Source organism: Callospermophilus lateralis, chromosome 18 (assembly GCF_048772815.1).
Source record: "Callospermophilus lateralis isolate mCalLat2 chromosome 18, mCalLat2.hap1, whole genome shotgun sequence".
NCBI classification, from domain to species: Eukaryota; Metazoa; Chordata; class Mammalia; order Rodentia; family Sciuridae; genus Callospermophilus; species Callospermophilus lateralis.
In genome coordinates, this window is record NC_135322.1 from 8,744,291 (window position 1) to 8,765,252 (window position 20,962).

At 49.8% G+C, this 20,962-nt stretch overlaps 1 protein-coding gene across 2 annotated transcripts; it reads left to right on the forward strand.

Annotated features, from left to right (window-relative positions):
* Positions 1-1,914: 1,914 nt before the first annotated feature.
* On the forward strand, positions 1,915-16,593 carry LOC143383789 (sulfotransferase 2A1-like). 2 transcript variants are annotated; one of them, XM_076838714.1, is made up of 6 exons: positions 1,915-2,047; positions 3,664-3,872; positions 7,703-7,829; positions 11,590-11,684; positions 13,779-13,956; positions 16,481-16,593. In XM_076838714.1, the coding sequence occupies exons 1-6, from the start codon at positions 1,915-1,917 to the stop codon at positions 16,591-16,593; spliced, it is 855 nt and encodes a 284-aa protein (XP_076694829.1). The 2 variants fall into 2 exon arrangements, with proteins under 2 accessions (XP_076694829.1, XP_076694830.1); XM_076838715.1 differs by lacking the exons at positions 11,590-11,684; positions 13,779-13,956.
* The last annotated feature ends 4,369 nt before the right edge of the window (positions 16,594-20,962 follow it).

Genomic DNA, 20,962 nt, shown 5'->3' on the forward strand with positions numbered 1-20,962 from the left:
ACCGAGCTAGCTCGTAATAAACACCTCTTTGCTGCTTACATCGATCTTGGTCTCTGGTGGTCTTTTGGGGGTCCCAAATTTGAGCATAACAATCTGTGCAAATTCTGCAGATCCATTTTGTCTGTGCAGAGGTTATATAGTTTATTTGTTTGACATTATATAGTTTAGTGGTGTGAAAGAGAATAGAAAGGCCATCAGAGTCCTTTCACATGCGACATTGTTCATGTTGGTTTTTCTACATATGGTGAGGGTTTTAAATAGAAAAGAAGAGAGCTCTGAGTTCTATGGGAAGTCAGTGTCGTTAGGAGACTGCTCTTGCTTCCTTGCACCTTAGGACCCCCAGAACCTAGAGATTCCCCAGGGAAATAGGATTCTGAGCAGTGGTGACAACTTCAGCTTTGCACAGCGGAAGTGGTGGACAATAACTAAGGGGGACACTCGCAGCTCTGGAGGAAGCCACGTACCATTGGAATCTAAGAGTACCGCATTAGCTTCCTGTTGCTGCCATAACCAATGACCTCAAACCCAGGGACTTCAAACAACAGGTACTTACCCCGCCCCCTCCACTGTCCAGAATCAAGGTGTCAGGTGCTCCAGGGTGGATGCTCTAGAGCAGAATCTGTCCTGGACTCTCCCACGGCCCAGTGGCTTCAGAAATTCCTTAACATGCCTGCGTCCCCTCGGGCTTTGGCTGCATCTTCACAAGGACTTCTTCGTCCGTGTGTCTTCTCTTCTGTCCCTCACAAAGACATTTGTCATTGGATTTAGGGACACCAGGGAATCCATCACCGTCTTCTCTCAAGGTGTTTAACTTGATGACATCTGCAAAGACTCTTTCCCAAATGAGATCCCATTGGGAGGTTTCAGAGGTCAGGAGGAGGACACCTTTTGCTGACCCCCATTCCGCACACTGTCAGCCATCTCTGGAGTGATCCTCTCTGGGTTCCAGTCCCAGGTCTGCCACTTGGCAGAGATCAGCGCATGGCTGAGTACGACCCTTGACCACTCTACGGCCCCGTGTTGCTCCCTCTAAACTGAAGAACTAGATTGGTCCTGAGCATGCTGCCGCCATTTATAAAACAGATCATTGGCACGTGTTAGGTTTTTTTTTTTTTTTAGCTGTAGGTGGACACAATACCTTATTTCGCAGGGCCTCACATGTGCTAGACCGCTGAGCCACAACCCCAGCCCCACGTGTTAGTTTTTTGACGCTGTGAGCAAAATACATGACAAGAACAGCTTAGAGGGATAAAAGTTTATTCTTGTTCACTGCTCCAGGGGTTCAGTCCGTGGTGGGCTGAGTCCACTGCTATGGGCCCAAGGGAAGCAGAACATCCTGGGGTAAGGGCTTGGGGCAGGGAGCCCTGCTCCGTTCACAACAGCCAGGGAGCAGAGGAGAGCAGATATTTCTTGAAATATTCCTAAAGTCAGTAGACGGCACGCTCGGGGCCTAGCGCCCTTTGGTGTCTAGTGTAGACACTGAAACCATTAGCCCTCGGAGTCCTCCACTCAGATTCTGGAGCGAGGAAAAACGAAGAAAAACTAAGCAAAATCTGACTGAAACCTGAATTTGGAAACTTCCTGTACTCTGATTTTTCAAGACATCCAAAAACATTCTGAAATATAAATCTTTTTCTAAATATTTGTTTCCTGTGTGTATTTTTTGCATGACCACTTCCTGCCAAGCACTCACCGGCAGATGGCCCCAGGTGCCCTTGAGCTGGGTTCACAATTGCTCAACACGAGGAACCTCTGGTCCACAGATCACAATGTTTATTTCTCCTTATCAGCCAATTAATTCCACTGCAAAGTAGGGAAAGTTAATGATTCTTTGACTTTAAGACTGAATTCCATCTGCCGCCATCTGCCACCACCTCTACAGCTGGAACCTAACGCCACGCGCAGTCTGTCAGCATGTCAGAGGACGGTGTGTGGTTCGAAGGGATCCGTTTCCCGAATTGTTACCAAACTGAAAATTTAAGAACAGCACGTGAGAAGTTTGTGATGAAGGATGAAGACACAGTAATCGTGTCTTACCCCAAATCAGGTAAGGAAACAGGACAGGAACCGCCCATGAGAAAGGCCAGGGTGGCCTTCCTCACCCACTCAGCAGAGGGACAGCCCGCGCTCTCCACGCCAGTGAGCCCTGCTTTGGAGAGAAAGGCGTAGTGCCCAGGCCACGTCCATTCAGACCAGGACAGAGTGCCATAGGTGCTCGGCAGAGATCATCAAAGGTATTGAAAGCCAATGTAGCAGTGAAGCCTAAGCAGATTCAGGCATTTGTGTGGTGGTTTGGAGAAGGGGGTGGGGGAGGGTACCCTACATTTCCCTGGGAAATCTCTATGTTCTGGGAGTCTTGAGGTGCAAGGAAGCAAGGGCAGTGTCCTACACCAGTGACTTCCCAGCTCGTATTACTATGAGCACATAATACGGAAATATCCGCTCAATAGAGATGAAAGTCTGAATGGAGTCACATGGTGGGTATTGCAGAGTAGGGGAGTCAGCACGGACAACAGCTGGGAATCGGCAAGGGGCCTGGAAAATTCAAGGGACTGAAAGGACACGCATTACACATCTGTGGGAGGGGACTGGGGGCAGGAGAATTGCAAACTGGGCGAGCATTGAGGCCAATGGCCTTGGAAGGGGTTCGGGTTGAAAAGTCAAGGGCAGTGGGAACATATTAAAAGGATCTCAGAAAAGAGCCCAAACAAAATGTGGTTGAGTAACACATGGAAGATTTTAGTTGTCAGCCTTGGAAAGGAAGAAAATTCTGACGTGTGTTCCAGGAGGTGAGTCTTGAGGGCATCGTGCTAAATGAAATAAGTTCAGCACAGAAGGACGAACGTCATAAAATGCAAACTACCTAGTGTAGTCAAGTCCATGGCAACAGAGAACAGGATGGTGGTACAGGGGCAAGAGAAGAGGTGGGGGAGCTGCTGCTTCATGAGCAGAGTTTCCGTTTTCCAAGATGAGAATGCTCAGGACCTTGACTGAGCAACTTTGGGAATGGACAACACTATGGAGCACATGCTTTAAAGTGGTCATGAGCCAGGCGCAGCGGCACATGCCTGGAATTCCAGCCACTCAGGAGGCTGAGGCAGGAGGATCACAAGTCCCAGGCAACTTAGTGAGAATCTATCTCCAGGGTTTTTGTTTTGTTTTGTTTTGTTTTTTGAGGGGGGGAGGGGAGGGTCTTTGTCTTGTTTTGTTTGCTTTTTTTTTTTTTTTTTTTTTTGATGTGGGGGTTGTTTGTTTCTTGTTTTGTTTAGATACTGGGGATTGAACCCAGGGGAACTTTACCACTGAGCTACATCCCCAGGATATTTTGAGATAGGATCTTGCTAAGTTGCTTAGGGATTCTCTGATTCACTAAGGCTGGCCTTAAACTTGCCATCCTTCTGCCTCAGCCTCCTGAGCTGCTGGGATTACAGGCATGCACCACCAAACCCAACAAGAACCTGTCTCAAAGTAAATAAATAAAGAGGGCTGGGAATGGGGCTCCGAGGTATAGCGTCTCGGGGTGAAATTCCTAATACTGCAAAAAGTAAGTCAATAAATAAAAATGTTAAATGGTTATCACAGAAAGCTCATCTATTTTACCATAATTTTTACTTCAAAGGTCACCCTGAAAGGAGTGAACGTCACTTTTCCCTCTTTATCCAGGAACCCAATGGTTGATTGAAATTCTCTGCCTGATTCACTCGCGCGGGGACCCCAAGTGGGTTCAATCAGTGCCCTTCTGGAAGCGCTCCCCCTGGATAGAGCTAAAGGACGCGGAGCAGTTAGACAGAGACTCGGAGGGCCCGCGCTTCTTCACCTCCCACCTTCCTTTCCACCTCTTCCCCAAGTCCTTCTTCACTTCCAAGGGCAAGGTCAGTGCCTGACGCTGTAGAAATGCTTAACAAATGCCTCTTAGACTTTAACCTGCCCCCAAAGCCCCAGAGATCCTGCTGGGGGTGCCTTCTCATTGGGCAGGAAGAGGGGGACTGGGACCCGTGGGCATCCGGTGAGGCCCATGTTGCCACACCTAGAACCATGCTTGAGGACCAGGACTGGACGGCCCACAGGTTATTGGAGCCTGAGTTAAGGTGGAGCCAGGTGCAGTGGCTCACATCAGTAACTCCAGAGCTCAGGAAGCTGAGGCAGGAGGATCAAGAGTTCAAAGCCAGCTTCAGCAACTTAGTGAGGGCCTAAGCAACTCAGCCAGACCCTGTGTCTAAATCAAATGTAAAAAAGGACTGGGGATGTGGCTCAGGGTTAAGTCCCTCTGGGTTCAATCCCTGGTACCAAAAAAAAAAAAAGAATGCTTGCTGTAAAAGGACAAAAACAGAATCTTAGAATATGACATTTTAAGTACAACCTTACATTTACAGCTGCATTATATTCTAGATTGCCCCGCTTTTGCTGCCCTAAAAGATGAATAGTAAGTCTCCTGCCTCTTAGTGAAGTCAGCTGGTCATATCAGCTGCGGGAGCCCAGTGGCTCTGGAGGCCTGGCCACTCTCTCTAAGGATGGCCACCTGCTGCACAGAGCAGGGGCCTCAGTCCACCAGCCGCGTGAGCCTCCCTGGGGCTTAGAGCTGATCAGAAGGACCAGGGAGAGCCAGGGTCCCACCCACCGTGTGCTGTTTTTTGGAAACAGTTTGCTGGAAGGTATTCATTTGTGTATGATTTTTTTTTTAAATTTCTATACTTAAACTACATCTGGAAACATCACCTCAGAATCTCCTCTGTTGGCCGGGCACAGTGACTCTCAGCTGTAATCTCAGCGGCTTGGGAGGCTGAGGCAGGAGGATCACAAATTCAAGGCCAGCCTCAGTGATCTAGCAAGGCCCTAAGCAACTCAGTGAGAACTTATCTCAAAATAAAAAAATTAAAAGGAAGGGGATGTGGCTCAGTGCTCTTGAGGGAAATCCCCAGCATGAAAATCATCCTCATCATCATCTCCTCTCTTGGAAATGTCATGTGGGTGCAACAACAATGAATTTGTCCCCTTACAACTATCTGCAGGTGTCTATGTGAGTCTGGCAAATAAATCACTGGCTGGGAAACGGAGGCCTTGAAGAATGCACAGGAGAGTTGGTGCAAAACCAAAAGTAAAATTCTGATATTCAAACTCCAAGTGATCCTGCCCGAGTGTGTGTGTGGTGTGTGTGTGTGTGTGTGTGGGTGTGTGTGTGTGTGTGTGTGTGAATCTCAAACACTATCTCAGGTCTGGGGCTGGGACTCAGTGGTAGAGCACTTGCCTAACATGTGAGGCTCTGGGTTCCATCCTCAGCACCACATAAAAATACAGGCACCATGTCCATCTACAAAAATAATTGTCTGGATGATACGTACACAACTGGGTTACTATCTTCCTGATGAGAATACTTCTACTGTTCCAGAAAGTCTACTGTTGCAGCAAGTAACCATCTTCCAGATGAGAGTTGTTCCAGAAAGTTCTACCATTCCAGAAAGTTCCCTTGTGCCCACTCAGTCAGTGTCCACCCACAAAAGCAAATACCATGCTTAGTTACATCTGTAAATTAGTTTTGTTTTGCTGTGTTTTTCTGCCAGAGATTGAACCCAAGGGCACTTAACCACTGAGCCACATCCACAGCCCTTTTTATTTTTTATTTTGAGACAGGGTCTTGCTAAGTTGCTTCAGGCCACGCTACATTGGTGGGACTGGCTTCAAACTTGTGATCTTCCTACCTAAAGCCCCCAAGCCACAGGGACTGCGGGACTGCACACCGCGCCCAGGTGTGGACTAGTTCTGGATGTTCTTTATTCCCGCACATGGACTCAGGCTGTGAGCTCCTAGGTATCTGGATTCATTCGCCCAATGGAATGTGTGTCGTGGGTGGGAAACGACTATATATTGTATGTGTCTATAAATATGCCATGACTTATCCATCACCCCGTTGGCGATCCTTAAAGCACACAGACTTCTCATGGTGAGAAGGAACGTACCAGGGGTTCCTCTTGCCTTTGTCCATCTGGCCACTGTGATATTTCCTAGGAACCTTAACCTGCATGTCCCTTTAATGACTGTGGTCACTGAGATCATCCAATCATCCAGGCACGGGAGCACACACTGGTGAGCCCAGCAACCCAGGATGGAGGCAGGAAGACTGCAGGCTTAAGGCGGCCTCTGCAATCTAGGGAGACCCTGTCTCAAAATAAAAATAAAAATGGCAGGTAGCTTCACTCAGCACACCGCTGTGTTAAATTTCCAGTCACACACACAAATATTTCATTCATATTTAGGAGACATTTAATGCAAATTAAAGCTCAAGATTAAAGGTAAAATCTGGGCATGTTAGCACACACCTGTAACCCCAGCAGCTCAGGAGGCTGAGGTAGGAGGATCGCCAGTTCAAAGCCCACCTCAGCAACTTAGTGAGACACTAATTGCCGGGGTCCAGCCCCAGCGGGGTCCAGGGAGTCCTGAAGGAGGAGTGGCGTCGGCGAAATGATGAGACAGGAGTCGTTCCGTTTGAGCAATCTCCAGAGAGAGAGCTAAAGCAGCTTTCTCTGGGTCCCCTTTTTATTACAATTTTTCTCATCATTATAGATTCACAATACGTCATTGATTATATAATTTAAAACTTTGCCAAGACATGACATTTCCTTAACCATGATTGAGAGCACACCGATCTACATTCTTCCAGGATATGACCCCCAGCCATACAATCATCAGAGTACAGAATCATCAATAAAACATGTCACCAATTTACATCCTTCAGATTTTCCCAAGATTTACTATTTTTTCCAAGATATGTTATTTCCTTATTAACTAATGCCAAACTACGTAACCTGACTCTAAGTCTCCTAGCCAATCATTAACCTAAAGTACACTTGTACTTTATTTTTAATCTAAAATTCCCATCTAAAAAAGTCCCTTTAAATCTTATATTTAAAATATCCTAAAGTTTATGAATCATCCTTAAAACATATCAGAAACCTATACAACTAAAGACTTAAGAATTTCTAAACTTAAGAATCTAAATAAAATAATATTTCTAACATTATTTTAAAACTGTGTCTTATAAACCTATTTTAATTGATTCCTAAATTTATTCTCATAAAACTGGTTGAGCTGCTTTCTGGAAGAGTTTCTTTGTTTCTCAGTCAAGGTACACTAGTTCTCAAAGAGTTTGTTTCTCAGTCAAGGTGCACTAGTTCTCAAAGAATTTGTTTTTCAGAGGATGATTGTTGTCCGTTATTAGGTTTGTCCACAATGTACTAAGATAGAAGAATAGCCTTTTACTTTGTCCTTGATATGCTGAGGGGTGGGTAGAACGGCCTCCAAGGCATGAGCTACCTGTTCTGTTCTAGCCATCTGAAATTTAATTTGTTTGGCATTTAACATACTCATGCCTCCTGTGAGAAACATAAGCATGAAAATGCAAAGTCCCAATTACATAAAAAAGGGTCTCATGGTTTCGGTTACCCACCAACCAGTGTGGCTTTGCCAGCATCCATCCTCACTGTGACCCTGTCAAGACAGTGAGTGGGGGATCGCCTCCACCAACTAATCAACTCAGTGAGACCCTGTCTCTAAATAAAAACCAAACAGGGGGGTGCTGGGGATGTGGCTCCATGGTTAAGCACCCCTGAGTTCAATCCCTGGTACCCAAATAAATAAATAAAGGTAAAGATCAAAAAAGGTGGAGATGACGGTATTAACTGTTCATTCTCTCGTGTTTCCATTTCAGGTGATTTATATCATCAGAAATCCCAGAGATGCTCTTGTGTCTGGCTATTTTTTCTGGAGCAGGACAAACTTTGCTAAGAATCCAGACTCACTGGAACAGTTCTTTGAACAGTTCATCCAAGGAAATGGTGAGTGTCCTCCACACACAGAAGCTGGGGTGCACAGGTCCGCATTCAGACCTCACTTGGCCCCAACCCATGGCCCTGTATCTCGCCTCCTGTAGATGCACCGCCCATCACCCCCGAAACCAGACCTGCCCAGGTTCCTGCTCTGCTGCCCGCCAGCACAGCCCAGCCCTCCCGCTGCCCGTGGGGAACCTCCTGGCTGTCCTCCTCGCTGAGTTCCAGGCACTGACCCTCTGCTCACGCTCTTGTCTCAGCTCTCCCTGATTTGGGACTTTCTGAAAGTCAGCTTGTCCTTGTCTTTCTGAAAAATGAAATCCTGACCTTCCACCATTCTTTGGAAAAGTCGTTTCTTTTCAAAGCTCCCTTTCTCCTCTTTTCCTTTCGGCTTCACAATTTTCTGAGTAATCCGGGAGAAGTAGCACACACCTGTGATCGCAGTGGCTCAGGAGGCTGAGGCAGGAGGATCGCAAGTTCAAGGCCAGCCTCACCAACGCAGGCCCTAAGCAACTCGGTGAGGCTAACTTGGTGAGAACTGTCTCCGAATTTTAAAATATTAAACCGGGGCTGGGGGTGTGGCCCAGTGATTAGGCGCCCCAGGTTCAATCCCTGGTACCAAGAAAAAAAGTCTGAGTGGCTTTGGGAGCTCTGTGCTCTCTGGGAGCAGAGGTTTGGAACTTTCAGTTTTGCAGTTTCTCTCCACGCTGTGTGAAAAGCCCACATCCCCACTGTGAGGGCCTCGCAAGCTTCCGCAGCCCCAAGACAGCTCCCTAGGGAGCACCACAGGCACCGAAGCCCCTGTGTCCACCAGGAGCTCCACAGGCACCTAAGCCAGTGTGTCCACCAGGGGGCGCCACAGGCACCGAAGTCCATGTGTCCACCAGGGGGCGGAACAGGCACCGAAGCCCTGTGTCCACCCCTGAGCACATCTTCCCCACACCCCGAACTCCCCGCCTCCCATTCTTCCTGATCAGGCAGCAGAACCAGCCTTCTCTGAAGCCCAGCTCCACCCTGACCACACAGTGTCCTCTCTTGGCCACCCCTGCCTCATGCCCCTGGCCACCTTCCCTTATCTAACTCGTAACCAAGTCCCAGAACCTCGATGGAGCCCTGTGTTGTCACCAACAGGGGATCTTTCCTTCCTATTAAGGCAGCATCCACCCTAGCTCCACTCTTGTATCTATTTGCTCGCTTCCTTGGTCCTTGTCACCAACAGGCACCTATTTAGTTCCTTATCCCTGAGCCTCACACTACAAGGCCAGCACCTCCAGGGCTCATGGTTGGTCCCCAGGTACTGGGACGGATCTTGTCCCATGGCAGGTGTCTCGTCGCCCTTGTTAAATAACAGTGTCCACTAGCCATCCCTTCCACAGCCACACTCTGCTCCTCACCTGGATCCTGGTGGCCTCCCCGCTGGGCTTCACCTGCATGCCACACTGCAGTCACCTGCCACACACTGCGCACTTGACCTTCTCCTTACACCTCCATCCCGTCCTCAGCATAAAGTGCTGTCTGAGCAGCGTGGCCCCCAGCTGAAGGCTTCAGGCCTCCTTTCTGCCTCGCCCAGCCTCCCCTTCAGAGGAAGGGGGCAGTGAAGCCACATGATGGACACCAGGGCTGAGCAGGGAGCCCCCCTCACTAGTGCTGTATTTGATCCTGCCATTGGTGTCTAGAAAAGTCTGGATTGTGCTTCAGAGGCCCCCAGGAATCTTACAAAATGGAATCAGTGGTGGTGGGTGATGACGCCATCACCTACAACCCCACCCTTGCCCCCATCTCCCTTGAACTCCTGCACAGGCCTCTTTCTTGCTTATCCAGTTGTATTAGTCAGCTTTTCATGACTGTATCAAAATCCCCAAGGCAGACTACTTTAAAATGAAAAGGGTTTATGTGGGCTCACAGTTCCAGAAGTACAATAACCCAAGAGCATGGCACAGGCACTGGTGAGGGGCCCCTGGGCTGCCTCTCATCCTGAGGAGAGTGCTCCTGTATCTCTGTGTGCTCTCTCCTCCCCTCCTTACAAAGCCATAAGAGGCTGGGTACTGTGGTGCATGTCTGTAATCCCAGCTACTTGGGAGGACGAGGCAGGAGGATCCCCAGTTAGAGGCCAGCCTCAGCAACTTAGCCAGACCCTGTCTCAATTTAAAGGACTGGGGTGAAGCTCAGTGGTAGAGTGACCCTGGGTTCAATCCCCAGTGCCATAAAAATGAAGAAGGGGGTGTTGAAAAGCCACAGGGATCCATCACGACCATTGACTCTAGTGACCTAACCAGATCACTTCCCAAGGTCACGCCTTGTACACGGCCAGCTGCACTTGTCCCTCTTAATACCCTGAGTTCAACTTCCAGGATTAGACTCCTGTCTGACTTTGGGGCATCAATCCATATTCAGAACATAGCACCAACCAGGAGCTCAAAGTAAACATAGTGAAACCACTGAAGCGTCTACCCCATATTTATGCAGATTTGCCCACTCGATTCCCAATTTGGTGGCCTCTGGGGCAGGCTGACACTGTTCCTTCCTCCGGGTGCCACCAGAAGAAGGAGAGATGCTCTGTGGCCCTGAAAAAGCTTCTTTTCTGAGGCCACCAAATTCCAGACCCCACCTCCACTGCTGAGAGAGGCCCCAGGGGTCTGCTCCTGTCATCTGTGACCTCTGTCACCACAGGAGCCACAGGAAGCAAGCCAGGGACGCCAGAAGCAGGGAAATGGAATTCACCCCTGAAAGACGTTGGCCTGAGTATTAGATGAAGCCTTGAACTTGAACTCTTGAGCGTGCTGGACAGTCAGGACTTCAGGCCTGTGGGGAGGACAGGCATGCCTTGGGGCCCAGGGCAGAACGCTATGGTTTGGATATGGCTGAAATGTCCCCCAGTGGCCATGTGTCATGAGCTTAGCACCAGGGTGACAACACTGGGAGGGGCAGGAACCTGTCAGAGGTGACAGTAGGAGAGGCCCTGCCCTCAGGAGGAATCAGGATATTCCTGGAGAGAGCTGCCCTCCAAGCTCTCTCTGGTCCTGGAGGAGAGGTGGCTTCCCCTCTTGTGCATGGTCCTTCCCGTGGCACAAGCCACGAGGCTGCCTAGCCACCAGCAATGACCAGCCATGGGCGTGCAAGGTGAAGACTAGGCCACTCATCTGGATCCCAACATTTCACTGTGTGCATGCGTGTGTGTGTATACAGGCATGTGTGTGCATGTGCATGTGTGCATGTGCATGTGTGCATACATGCGTGTTCATACATATGTGTGCATATGTGTGCACCTGTGTGTGCATGCATGTGTGTGTGCATGTGCGTGTGTGCCTGTGTGTGCCTGTGCATGTGTGCCTATGTGTGCATGTGCGTGTGTGCCTGTGCATGTCTGTGTGCATGTGCGTGTGTGTGCATGTGCGTGTGTGTGCATGTGAGTGTGGGCATGCATGTGTGTTTGTGCGTGTGTATGCATGTGTGCCTGTGTGTGCTTGCATGTATGTTCATGCGTGCGTGTGTGTGTGTGTATGTGTGTAGGCCAGTGGAGACCCGAGAGCTAATCCCACTGTTAGAGACCTCCCTGAGGCTACTCTTTGTCAGAGCCACTGAGGAAGGTAGACGCAGAGGGAGTGGTGACCATGGTGAGAAGAGGAACCCCTGGACGCTGTAAGTACATAGGCGTGTCATCTGTCAGCTGTATCCTAACCAGCCTGGCAGGGGCTGGGGGGGTGGGGAAGAGTGTAGCTTCTCTGTTCTCCTGGAGTGTGTGACCTGCACCCCCGCGCCCGCCCCGCAGTGCCCTATGGATCATGGTTTGAGCACATTCGTGGCTGGATGTCCGTGAGACACAGGGAGAACGTCCTGCTGCTGAGTTATGAGGGTCTGCAGAAGGTGAGCCCCGTTATGGCCAGCGCCTGCCCGCGCCCCAACATCCTCGCTGCCCCTGACGTCCCTGGTCCTCAGTTTCTCCCCTCCACGCTCCCTGTCAAAGCAGAGCCTCTCAGGGGTCACAAAGAGTGAGATGAGCCCTGGGCCTCCATCGTCCTGCTCTGCTTGACCCTCCCCAAGCTCCGGCTCCCTCCCCACGTCTTCCAGTTCACTTCCTCTTGCACCATCCACAGGGTCCTCCTGGGCCTGGCCTGCACCCCATGGGGTCCAGGTTTTCCTGGGAGCACGAGGTACAATGCTGCTGAGGACCTAGTGCTGAGAGGGGTGGGTGGGAACGGTTTCCTCCCCGAGGTGTGTCCATCTGTCCAACTGTCCGTCATCTCTGCTGCCTGAGACAGGACAGAGTCAGGGCTCAGTGTAATAAGCATTGGACACGCCCAGAACTAGACGTGCCAAAGGTACCACGGGTGCTCAAAACTGGAAACAGGGACTGGGGCTCCTTGGAGAGCAGAACCAGAGCCTGCTGTTCCGCAGCCCAGGGGACAACGAGAGGCAACAAGGGCTCAGGCCTTTCCAAACAGCCAATAGGAAGTTGAAGGCACCCACACGGACTGGTGACCTAGTCTGAGGCGTAGACATGCCGGGGCCCTGGGTCTGGTCGTGGCACGTCGTAGGGACATGGTAGATACGGGCAGTTGCTCTGTGGGAGTCAATTAATTATGAATGGGATTAATATGAATTAGAAATTTCAAAATTTTCTGATTTTTTGGAATTTTTAAAGAAAGTATGAAAAAATGCAACCCTAATAGCGACTGGACCATTGGAAACGAACTTGACCTTGAGTGAAAACAGACAAAAGAGGAGGCAGAGACACAGGTGTTTCCCTCCCCTGAGACACCCCCGCCTGCCACAGGGCCTGCTGCAGGGCCCTCCTGGGCCAGGTAGCCTTGGCGGAGCTCAGAGGCCTCGGCCCCAGCTCCAGAACAAGCCTGCGCCCCCCTGCACTTCTCCCCCAACTCAGAGAGAACTTGTGAGTCACTGCCACAGCCACACACCTTCTTGTTAGATGGTAACTGGGGCCCATGGAGTAAAAATGATAATAAAAGCACGGTAGTCCTGAGAAGAAGGTCTTCCATCCCAAGCACATCATTTCTTGTTATAAAAATCCCTTTCCTCAAGCTGGGTGTCGTTGTGCACACCTGTGATCCCAGTGACTCGGAGGCCAAGGCAGGAGGACCACAAGTACAAGGCCAGCCTCAGCAACTTGGCAAGACCCTGTCTCAAAGTTGAAAAAAATAAATAAAAATATAAATGGGATGCAGCCCCTGGGAAACCACCCCTGGTTCAGTCCCCAGTTGCACAATGAACACATAAATGTACAAAGCTGTGTTCCAATAAAACTGCTAAAAATAGAGAAGAAACCCCAGGCCCTGTCTTGGAGATGTCAAAATTAAAAAATTTAAAAAAAAAAAAAAAAGGAAGACCCACGTCTGTCCTCACCTCACCTCCTACACGTCCCTCATGCCCGCTCTTCTTGGCCTCTTTCCTTTTTTTTTTTCTTCTTATATCCAACTCAATCCTTTCTCACGTCTGTTTTTCTTTTATAATATTTCTTATTTTTAGTTATAGGTGGACACAATGTCTTTATTTTACTTTATGTGGTGCTGAGGATCGAACCCAGTGCCTCATGGATGATAGGCGAGCGCTCCACCTCTGAGCCACAACCCCAGCCCTAACTTCTGTTTTTTGAAGGATTTTTTTGGTGGGGGTGCGGGGTACTGGGGATTGAACCCAGTGGCACTTAACCCCTGAGCCACATCCCAAGCCCTTTTTTACATTTATTTTGAGACAGGATCTCACTGAGTTGCATAGGATTTTATCAAGGTGTGGCTGGCCTCCAACCTGTGATCCTCTGGCCTCAGCCTCCAGAGACTCTGGGACCTCAGGCTGACCCACTCCACCTGGTCCTTGCTCACTTCCAGGTCATGGTCCTCTCTTTCTTCCTGCTTCTCTGTCTCCTCTTTCTACCGCCCCCACCTGTTCTTCTCGCTTTTATCTCGCTCTTTCCCATCCTCACACGGGGTTTTTTCCTCTTAGAACCCAAGAAGCACCATAGAGAGGATCTGTCACTTCCTGGGGAAGCAGTTGAATCCAGAAGAACTGGACTCCGTCCTCAAGAACAGCTCCTTCCAAGTCATGAAGGAAAACAAGATGTCCAACTTTGCTGTCCTCCCTGAGGAGCACATGAACACCGGTTTCTTAGTTACAAGAAAAGGTAAAAGGAAGGGCTCTGACCTGGGAAGGCGGGAGGACTGGAGGCCCTGTGCACTCACGAGAGGGGACTGCGCCACCAACCCTGACTCCTGGCGCCCAGGTGCTTGGGGGAAGCTGAGAGGGCCTGGGAGGGGCAGGCGGCATTGGAGCTGGTCCTGCCTGGGCGGGCCACTGTGACAGCAGAGAGAGCTGCTGCCCTCCCGGACCTCCCACACCTACACAATCCCAAGCCCAGCCCCTGAGAATCTCCCCTGGTGCTGATACCCTGGTAGACAGGAGCCACCATTGTCCCATTAGTCAGCTTGGCATGGGACACCAAGGACCTGAGACGACTTTCCAGGAGGAAGGGTTTGTTTGGGGCTGGGGGCTGCTCCACTCCTGGTGGTCTGGGTGGACAGAGAGGGAGACCAGAGCCGCAGGGACCCGTGTGGCCCTCAGAGCCTGCCCCATGGCCCATCCTCCCACCAGATCCACAGCCTGCAGGCTCCACCCAGGGTGCCTCCCAGCGGCCAAGGTCGCCACCGTCTGGCTTTGGTGGCACTTCCACACCTCGGCTGTTGTATTTTCCCCAGTCGATCGTGGTTATTATTACCTCTAGTTATTACTATCAGCCCTGGAACCACTGTATTATTGGATACTTCTGCACATTCCTGTCTCTGGTTATTACACGTCACAGAATAGGCACTTTACAACGATTTTTGCTAAATCAACAGAAAGACATATTAATAAAAGCATATGCTGACTTTTTAAGTTAAAGTGCAGTCACCAACATGGGTAGAGACACTTTACCCACCGCATTATGACACCCAAACGTCCCTTGGTCAGAATATCAAAATCATCAAGTCGTTAACACAGAAGAGTAAACACGATAGAGAGACCCTGAGCTCGGTGGCTTTCCTGAAACATCACACCATTGTCACATCACAGTCAGCGGCGGCTCCGGCCCCCAGGACCTCAGAACGCGGTTGCCTCTGGAGACAGGGCCTTTCCCAGGTGTCTGGGTCAAAAGGAGGCCATTACACGGGCCACGGGCCACTGTGACTCGTGCCTCCAGGAGAGGACATTTGGACAGAGACATGGAAGGAGGTCAATCTGAAGACCCAGGAAGAAGACGACCATCTCCCCAGCAAGAAGAAAGGCCTGGAACGGATCCTCCCAGAAACCCTCAGAAGGAAGCTTCCAGAACCTTCCTCCAGACTTCCAGCCTCCACTCCTTGAGGGGCACCCCACCCTGCCGGCCACCCCGTCGGTGGTGTGGGTATGGCAGCCCTCGCCCAAGAATTTGGAGTAAGACTTCTGACCGCTGAGGATTGAGGAAAAACAGAAGTTGATACCTGCAGGATACGCAGGATTTCAAATTAGCATTGGTCAGACACGTGGGGCACAGGAGGAGAGATACGGGTTCTCCTCTGACTGACCAGCAGTGAGACAAAGGAAAAGTAACCCGCGGAGTCGTCCAACCGCCAGTGAGCAGACCCCAGCAGCCGACCCCAGCAGCCCACTCCTCACCCTGCTCCAGGACCAGCAGGCGCCCTGGGTCCAGGGGCTTCCCCCGCTGACGTCCAACTTCCCTCCTGGATCAGAGCTTTCCTGGAAGGTTCTGTGTGCAGCCCTGAGATAAGCGCCGCGGAGTGCAGCACGTGTGGCTTGGAACTTTCCTTCACCCTGTTTCCTCACGAGGTCTGTGGTGGCAAAGCGTTCACAGGTACAAGCCAGGGTGGAGCCACGCCCAGCAATCACCTTGTGGTGACGTCCCCGGGGCCTGACGTTTCCGGGTGGGAAGCCATACATACTAAATTTACCAAAATTCTAGGAAGGAAGACCTCTTTCTGGATCACCAGTAGCCAGTCATGTTCTGGGCTACACATGAGCAGAGAAAATCCACAGAAACTCTCCTAAGGCTGGAGCTGGGGCTCGTGGTAGAGCGCTTGCCTAGCACGTGGGAGGCACTGGGTTCCATTCTCAGCACCGCATTGAATAAATAAAATAAAGTCCATTGACCTCTAAAAAAACAAAAAAGAACTATTGTAACCATGAAGCTAATGATGCACAGGAGAGCAACATCCACAGGATACCAGGTACATACCAGACCTCTGCTCTGTCATTCATATTCATTGAGTTGAGTTATGCTATTTGTATTTACATAATCTATATCAATTAGTAGACTAGTAGGAGTCTGAAGGTCACACTAATTTCACTAACATGTTGCCTTATCATTTCAAAATTAACTTATGGGATACGTAAACTAATGCTGTGCTCATGACTTCCCCATCAACATGGGGACGGAGTTTCTGCGTCCATCGCTTTCCTGCTGGGCAGCCCACCCAGGACTTTCTTTTCTCACCTGTAAAATGGCCTTATTGCTAGTATACTCCTTGTTTTTCCATAAATCCCTTCAGTAATTATTTATTGAGTATATACAATATGTCTGTCACTCCCAGGTGATGGCAAGACACATCAGGGAGCTGTGCTGGGGTCAGACCTGTGGGTAGCTCTCATCTGAGTCTCTGCTTCGTGTTTGCCAGGCTCCTGTGGGGACTGGAAGAATCACTTCACAGTGGCCCAAGCCGAAGCCTTTGATAAGCTGTACGAGGAGAAGATGAAAGGTTTTCCTGAGGGGCTGTTCCCCTGGGAATAATGTCCGAAACTTCCGGATCTCACCTGGTTCCCTGCCTGATCTCCTGTCCCTGCTCCTGTACCTCATGGGGGTTCCTGGCATAAATCCTATGGCTCAAGTTATCAAAGAAGAGGTGGAAACTTACAGCCCCTCCAGGGAAAAAGGAAACTGGGGACTCTGACCCTCACAATGTCCCGTATCTATCATCCTTCCTCTGGGTGCTCAAGGACTCCCTCCTGCTGCAGCTAAAAAATCTCCTGCTATGACTCAGCCCACATCCCCCTGCCCACCCAGAGCCCACCAAGAGCAGCTACCTCCTCCCAAAGACCTGACTCTGCTAAAACCCTCTAGACCCAGACCCTCGTTGTGGCTGCCGCGCTTCCCCTTGAAAATGTCCCTGGCCACCAAGGTCACCTCCATTTCTTTTTCTTTGGGTGTTCTCTTTCATTTTGCTTTCACAGATCTTTGCTTCTTTAACCGCCTGCTGGTTCAAAGGTACCAGGTTCCCTGTTCACCTCCTAGCACACTCGGGTTTTTAAAAACTCTTTGTGATATTACAAATGTACAGAAGGCTACAGAAAACTAGAAATCTTACATTGCTGTCAAATATGTTTTCTGCTGTTAAACAGCGATGGCTTTTCCCTTACAAGATCATTCTCGTGTCCTAGGTGTCCACACTGAAGGCTGGGGTCTGAGGGGTCATGCTGGTCTCGAAGGTGTGTTGTGTGTGAGCAGTCGTCTCATCTAGGGGTCTGTCAGGAGTTAAGGCTGAACACTGACTACACCCAGGATCCCAGTGTTGAGAAATGAGGGCTGGCACCCCGCAGAGTACCTGGTGCTAAGGAGATTCCTCAAAACACTAGGAACCCAACCACCCAGGGAGCCCACTCCTTGGCGTTTGTCCCATGCACTACAGAGCTCCACGCCCAACAGTCAGTTGGGAACAGCCCGGGAGTCTGTCAGCAGATGAGTGGGAAAGAAAACGAGATCCTGACAAAATTATGGGGGGGGAGTGTATTTGAGGTTCGCAGTTTCAGAAGTCTCGGGCCATAGATGGCTGATTCTGTTCCTCTGGGCCAGAGGGGAGGCAGACATCATGGCAGAGGGCAAGGAAGAGGAGAGAGGAAATCCCACCAGAGGATGGACGCTCGGTCAGGCAAAGGCTGGACACTCTCGCACTGCGTCACACACACTCTTCTGGGGGTCACCTCCTATCTACACGGGAACAGTGGAGTTTTACTCAGCCTTAAGAAGAGAGAAAGGATGGCATGTGCGGGTGAACAGAAGGACAGCACCCAGAGAAAGAGCCAGGCCAGGAGTCACGGATGGGGATTGTCCTTCATATGCAAAAGCTAAAGAGAACAAACAGGAATTTTTAAAAAAGGAATATCGTGGGAATGGGAGGGAAAGGAGTAGAGCAAAGGAGTGGGATTCAGGAGGGATCCCAGGGGGAAGGGAAGGGAAGGGAAGGGGGGTGCTGGATCCCGTGTATACAGGTCCAAACACGTTAGAATGGACCCCCAGCTGAGTACAATTATAACACCCAACACAACATTTGGGTGGTGGGGTACGGGGAACCCAACTCAGGGGCACTCGACCACTGAGGCACATCCCCAGCCCTATTTTGTATTTTCTTTGGAGACAGGTCTCAGTTGCTGAGGCTGGCTTTGAACTCCTGATCCTCCTGCCTCAGCCTCCTGAGCTGCTGGGATTACAGGTGTAGGCTATCATTTTTAAAAAGTAGGAATCGTGGGGCTGGGGATGTGGCTCAAGCGGTAGCACGCTCGCCTGGCACACGTGCGGCCTGGGTTCGATCCTCAGCACCACGTATAAACGAAGATGTTGTGTTCGCCAAAAACTAAAAAATAAATAAAAATAAAATTTTTAAAAAAAGTAGGAATCATCAAGGGAGAAAATGAAAGGAAAGAATGTGGATTAATAGCACCCTCTAAAACAGTGGTTTCCAACTTAAGCCAACAGCCGAACCCTAGAGGGCTTGCTGAACCCAGGCTGCTCCATCCAGGTTCAGCAGGTGCAAGGAGGGGCTGAGGCTCTGCATTGTTAACATCCCTTCCCACCCAGGGTGACAGTGCTGCTCCAGGGATCAGCTTTCAGGATGCAGCTCTAGAATAGCCTAACATGGGTGGTTCCTGATTTTTAAGCACCCTGAGATTCAGGACAAGGAAGAAAATGTGGCAGGGTAGGGGTGAGAGTGGCCAGAGGAGGAGGAGCAGAAAGGCGGAGTATATGTTGGTAAAGAAGCAAGTTCAAAAATACAGTCCAGTATGTGGAATAAGCTTTCCTTCGTGTAGAATATAGAGTAAAAACTTGTTAACACATGTGCTTGTGAATTCACCAGCTGAATCTGTAGCTTTCAGAAGAATTACAGGGCTTGCTTGAGGGGGGATGACAGGGTGAAAGGTGACAGAATGGCCACATGACACAGCTATCCCATTCCTTGGTATTTATCCAAAAGAACTGAAGTCAGCATGCTACAGCAAGGTACGCAGAGCTATGTTTATAGCACCAAGATTCACCATACCCAAGTTAGAGAAGCAGCCCAGGCGTTTGTCACCAGATGATGTAGAGAGAAAATGTAGTCTATATACACCATGGAGTTTTATTCAGCCATGAAGGTGAGCAAAATTACGTCATTGAAGGAAGATGGAAGATACTGGAGACAATTATGTTAGGTAAAATAAGCCTGTCTCGGACAGGCAGGTCACATGTTCCTCTCATATGCAGAAGCTAGAGAGAAAGACGGGAATAAAATGGGAATCTCATGAAAATGAGAGGGAGACCTGAGAGTAAAGGAATCAGACCAGGGGGCCAGAGGATGGGAAGGCAAGGGGACTGGGGAATGACCTTGATGAAATCGTGTATGGGCACAGTGAACCCCAGTATTCTTTATCATTATCATGTGCCAAAAAAATGGGGAAAATAAAAGAAGATTCATTTTGCTGTCAGGATCAAAATAAAGTCACTCGTGTGAATTCCAACAAAATCAGAAATACAATAAGTGAGTAAACCCAGGATGCTGTGAAGGCAGGTTCCCTGGTAATACCAACCATAATGAAAGCCTCTGCCAGAATCAAGAACTTCACAAAGGTCACTGCACACCAGCGCACAGGGAAACAGGCTTCAGACAGCACCGCTGCCAGTGCCACTGTGTACCCACCCTGCGCCAGCATCACACTCTGTGAGTCCAGCTGAGCAGCCCCACTCCAGAACGCGTGCTGCAGCCGTCCCCTGACTCTCTCTAATACCCGCCCCTGGCTCCAGATCTTCACATATGCCCACCGGTCCCCGTGACACGTGTGAAGCAATGTTTTCTGGTTCCTCACTGATGTCACCCATTCTTTGGAGAGTGTCTCGCTGACTGGTATTTATTGAGGCAGAACTACTGGGTTCCAGCAAAGGGGTAGAAATCAGAACATTGGATGAGCCTCATTTTCTCTCACCTACACAAAGGAGGACTGTGGAGACACCCAGCTCATAACTGCATGAAGGGGCTTCCCTGGGGAGAAGCAGGATCCCCAGTTGGAAATGCTTACCCTGATGGGGTATTGTAGATGCTCCTACCTCGGGAGAACAGTCAGATACGGGAACGTCAGGCTGCATTAAATAGCTGTTATTCTGGGAAAGGAGAACGTTATGTTGTCTGAATTTTACCTTTTTTTTGTTTGTTTGTTTCAGACTTGATTTCCCATTTAAATCTTCCAATTAAAGGTAGGGAGACCATCTCTATTTTTCAGTATCTCAGATGCTTTTTCCAACCTTTTAACATCATTAGTTTCCCAAAAGTTTCTTGCCCTTTGCTGTGACCTCACCATTTCCTGTGTCATTTCCTCATAGGAAAGTCTGTCCCAGGTCAGAACAGCCACGTCAGATGGTTGAACATGCCCATCAGTTGCCTATCCAATCTTTTCTCCTAAACTTCCAGAAAAATGTTCTCTTCTCCATTGAAAGTGACACCAGCAACTGAATGGGGGAGGGGCTCTTTCTTTTTACTTTCCTTTCAGTGGGCAAGTAATACATTTATATGTTGATGGAGAAGCATGTGATGTTTTGACACAGCTCACATTTTGGTATGATTGAATCAAGATACTTTTCCTATCCTTCAGCCCACATACGCCTCAGGTTCTTAATCTGGTGAGAACATCAACCATTGCATGCGATTTCTTGCACTTAGAACCGGGGCCTCAGCAGGCCAGCAGCAGGTGTCACTGAGAAGCTGGCTCCCCTGCAGCTCAGGTGGGCTGGGAGCTGCAGGCCAAGTCACTGCTGCAGTCAGGGCAGAACGCTGGGGTAGGAAGCCGGTGGGGGAAGCAGAGAGTGTGGAGGTGCAGGGGGCTCACTCTGGCAGCCTAGGAGACACGCCTGTCTAGGA

Coding starts and splice junctions, on each gene's coding strand:
- LOC143383789 (XM_076838714.1), top strand. CDS start 1,915: ATGTCAGAGGACGGTGTGTGGTTCGAAGGGATCCGTTTCCCGAATTGT. Junction 2,048..3,663: donor CGTGTCTTACCCCAAATCAG/GTAAGGAAACAG, acceptor CTCTTTATCCAG/GAACCCAATGGTTGATTGAA. Junction 11,685..13,778: donor GTTATGAGGGTCTGCAGAAG/GTGAGCCCCGTT, acceptor TTTTCCTCTTAG/AACCCAAGAAGCACCATAGA.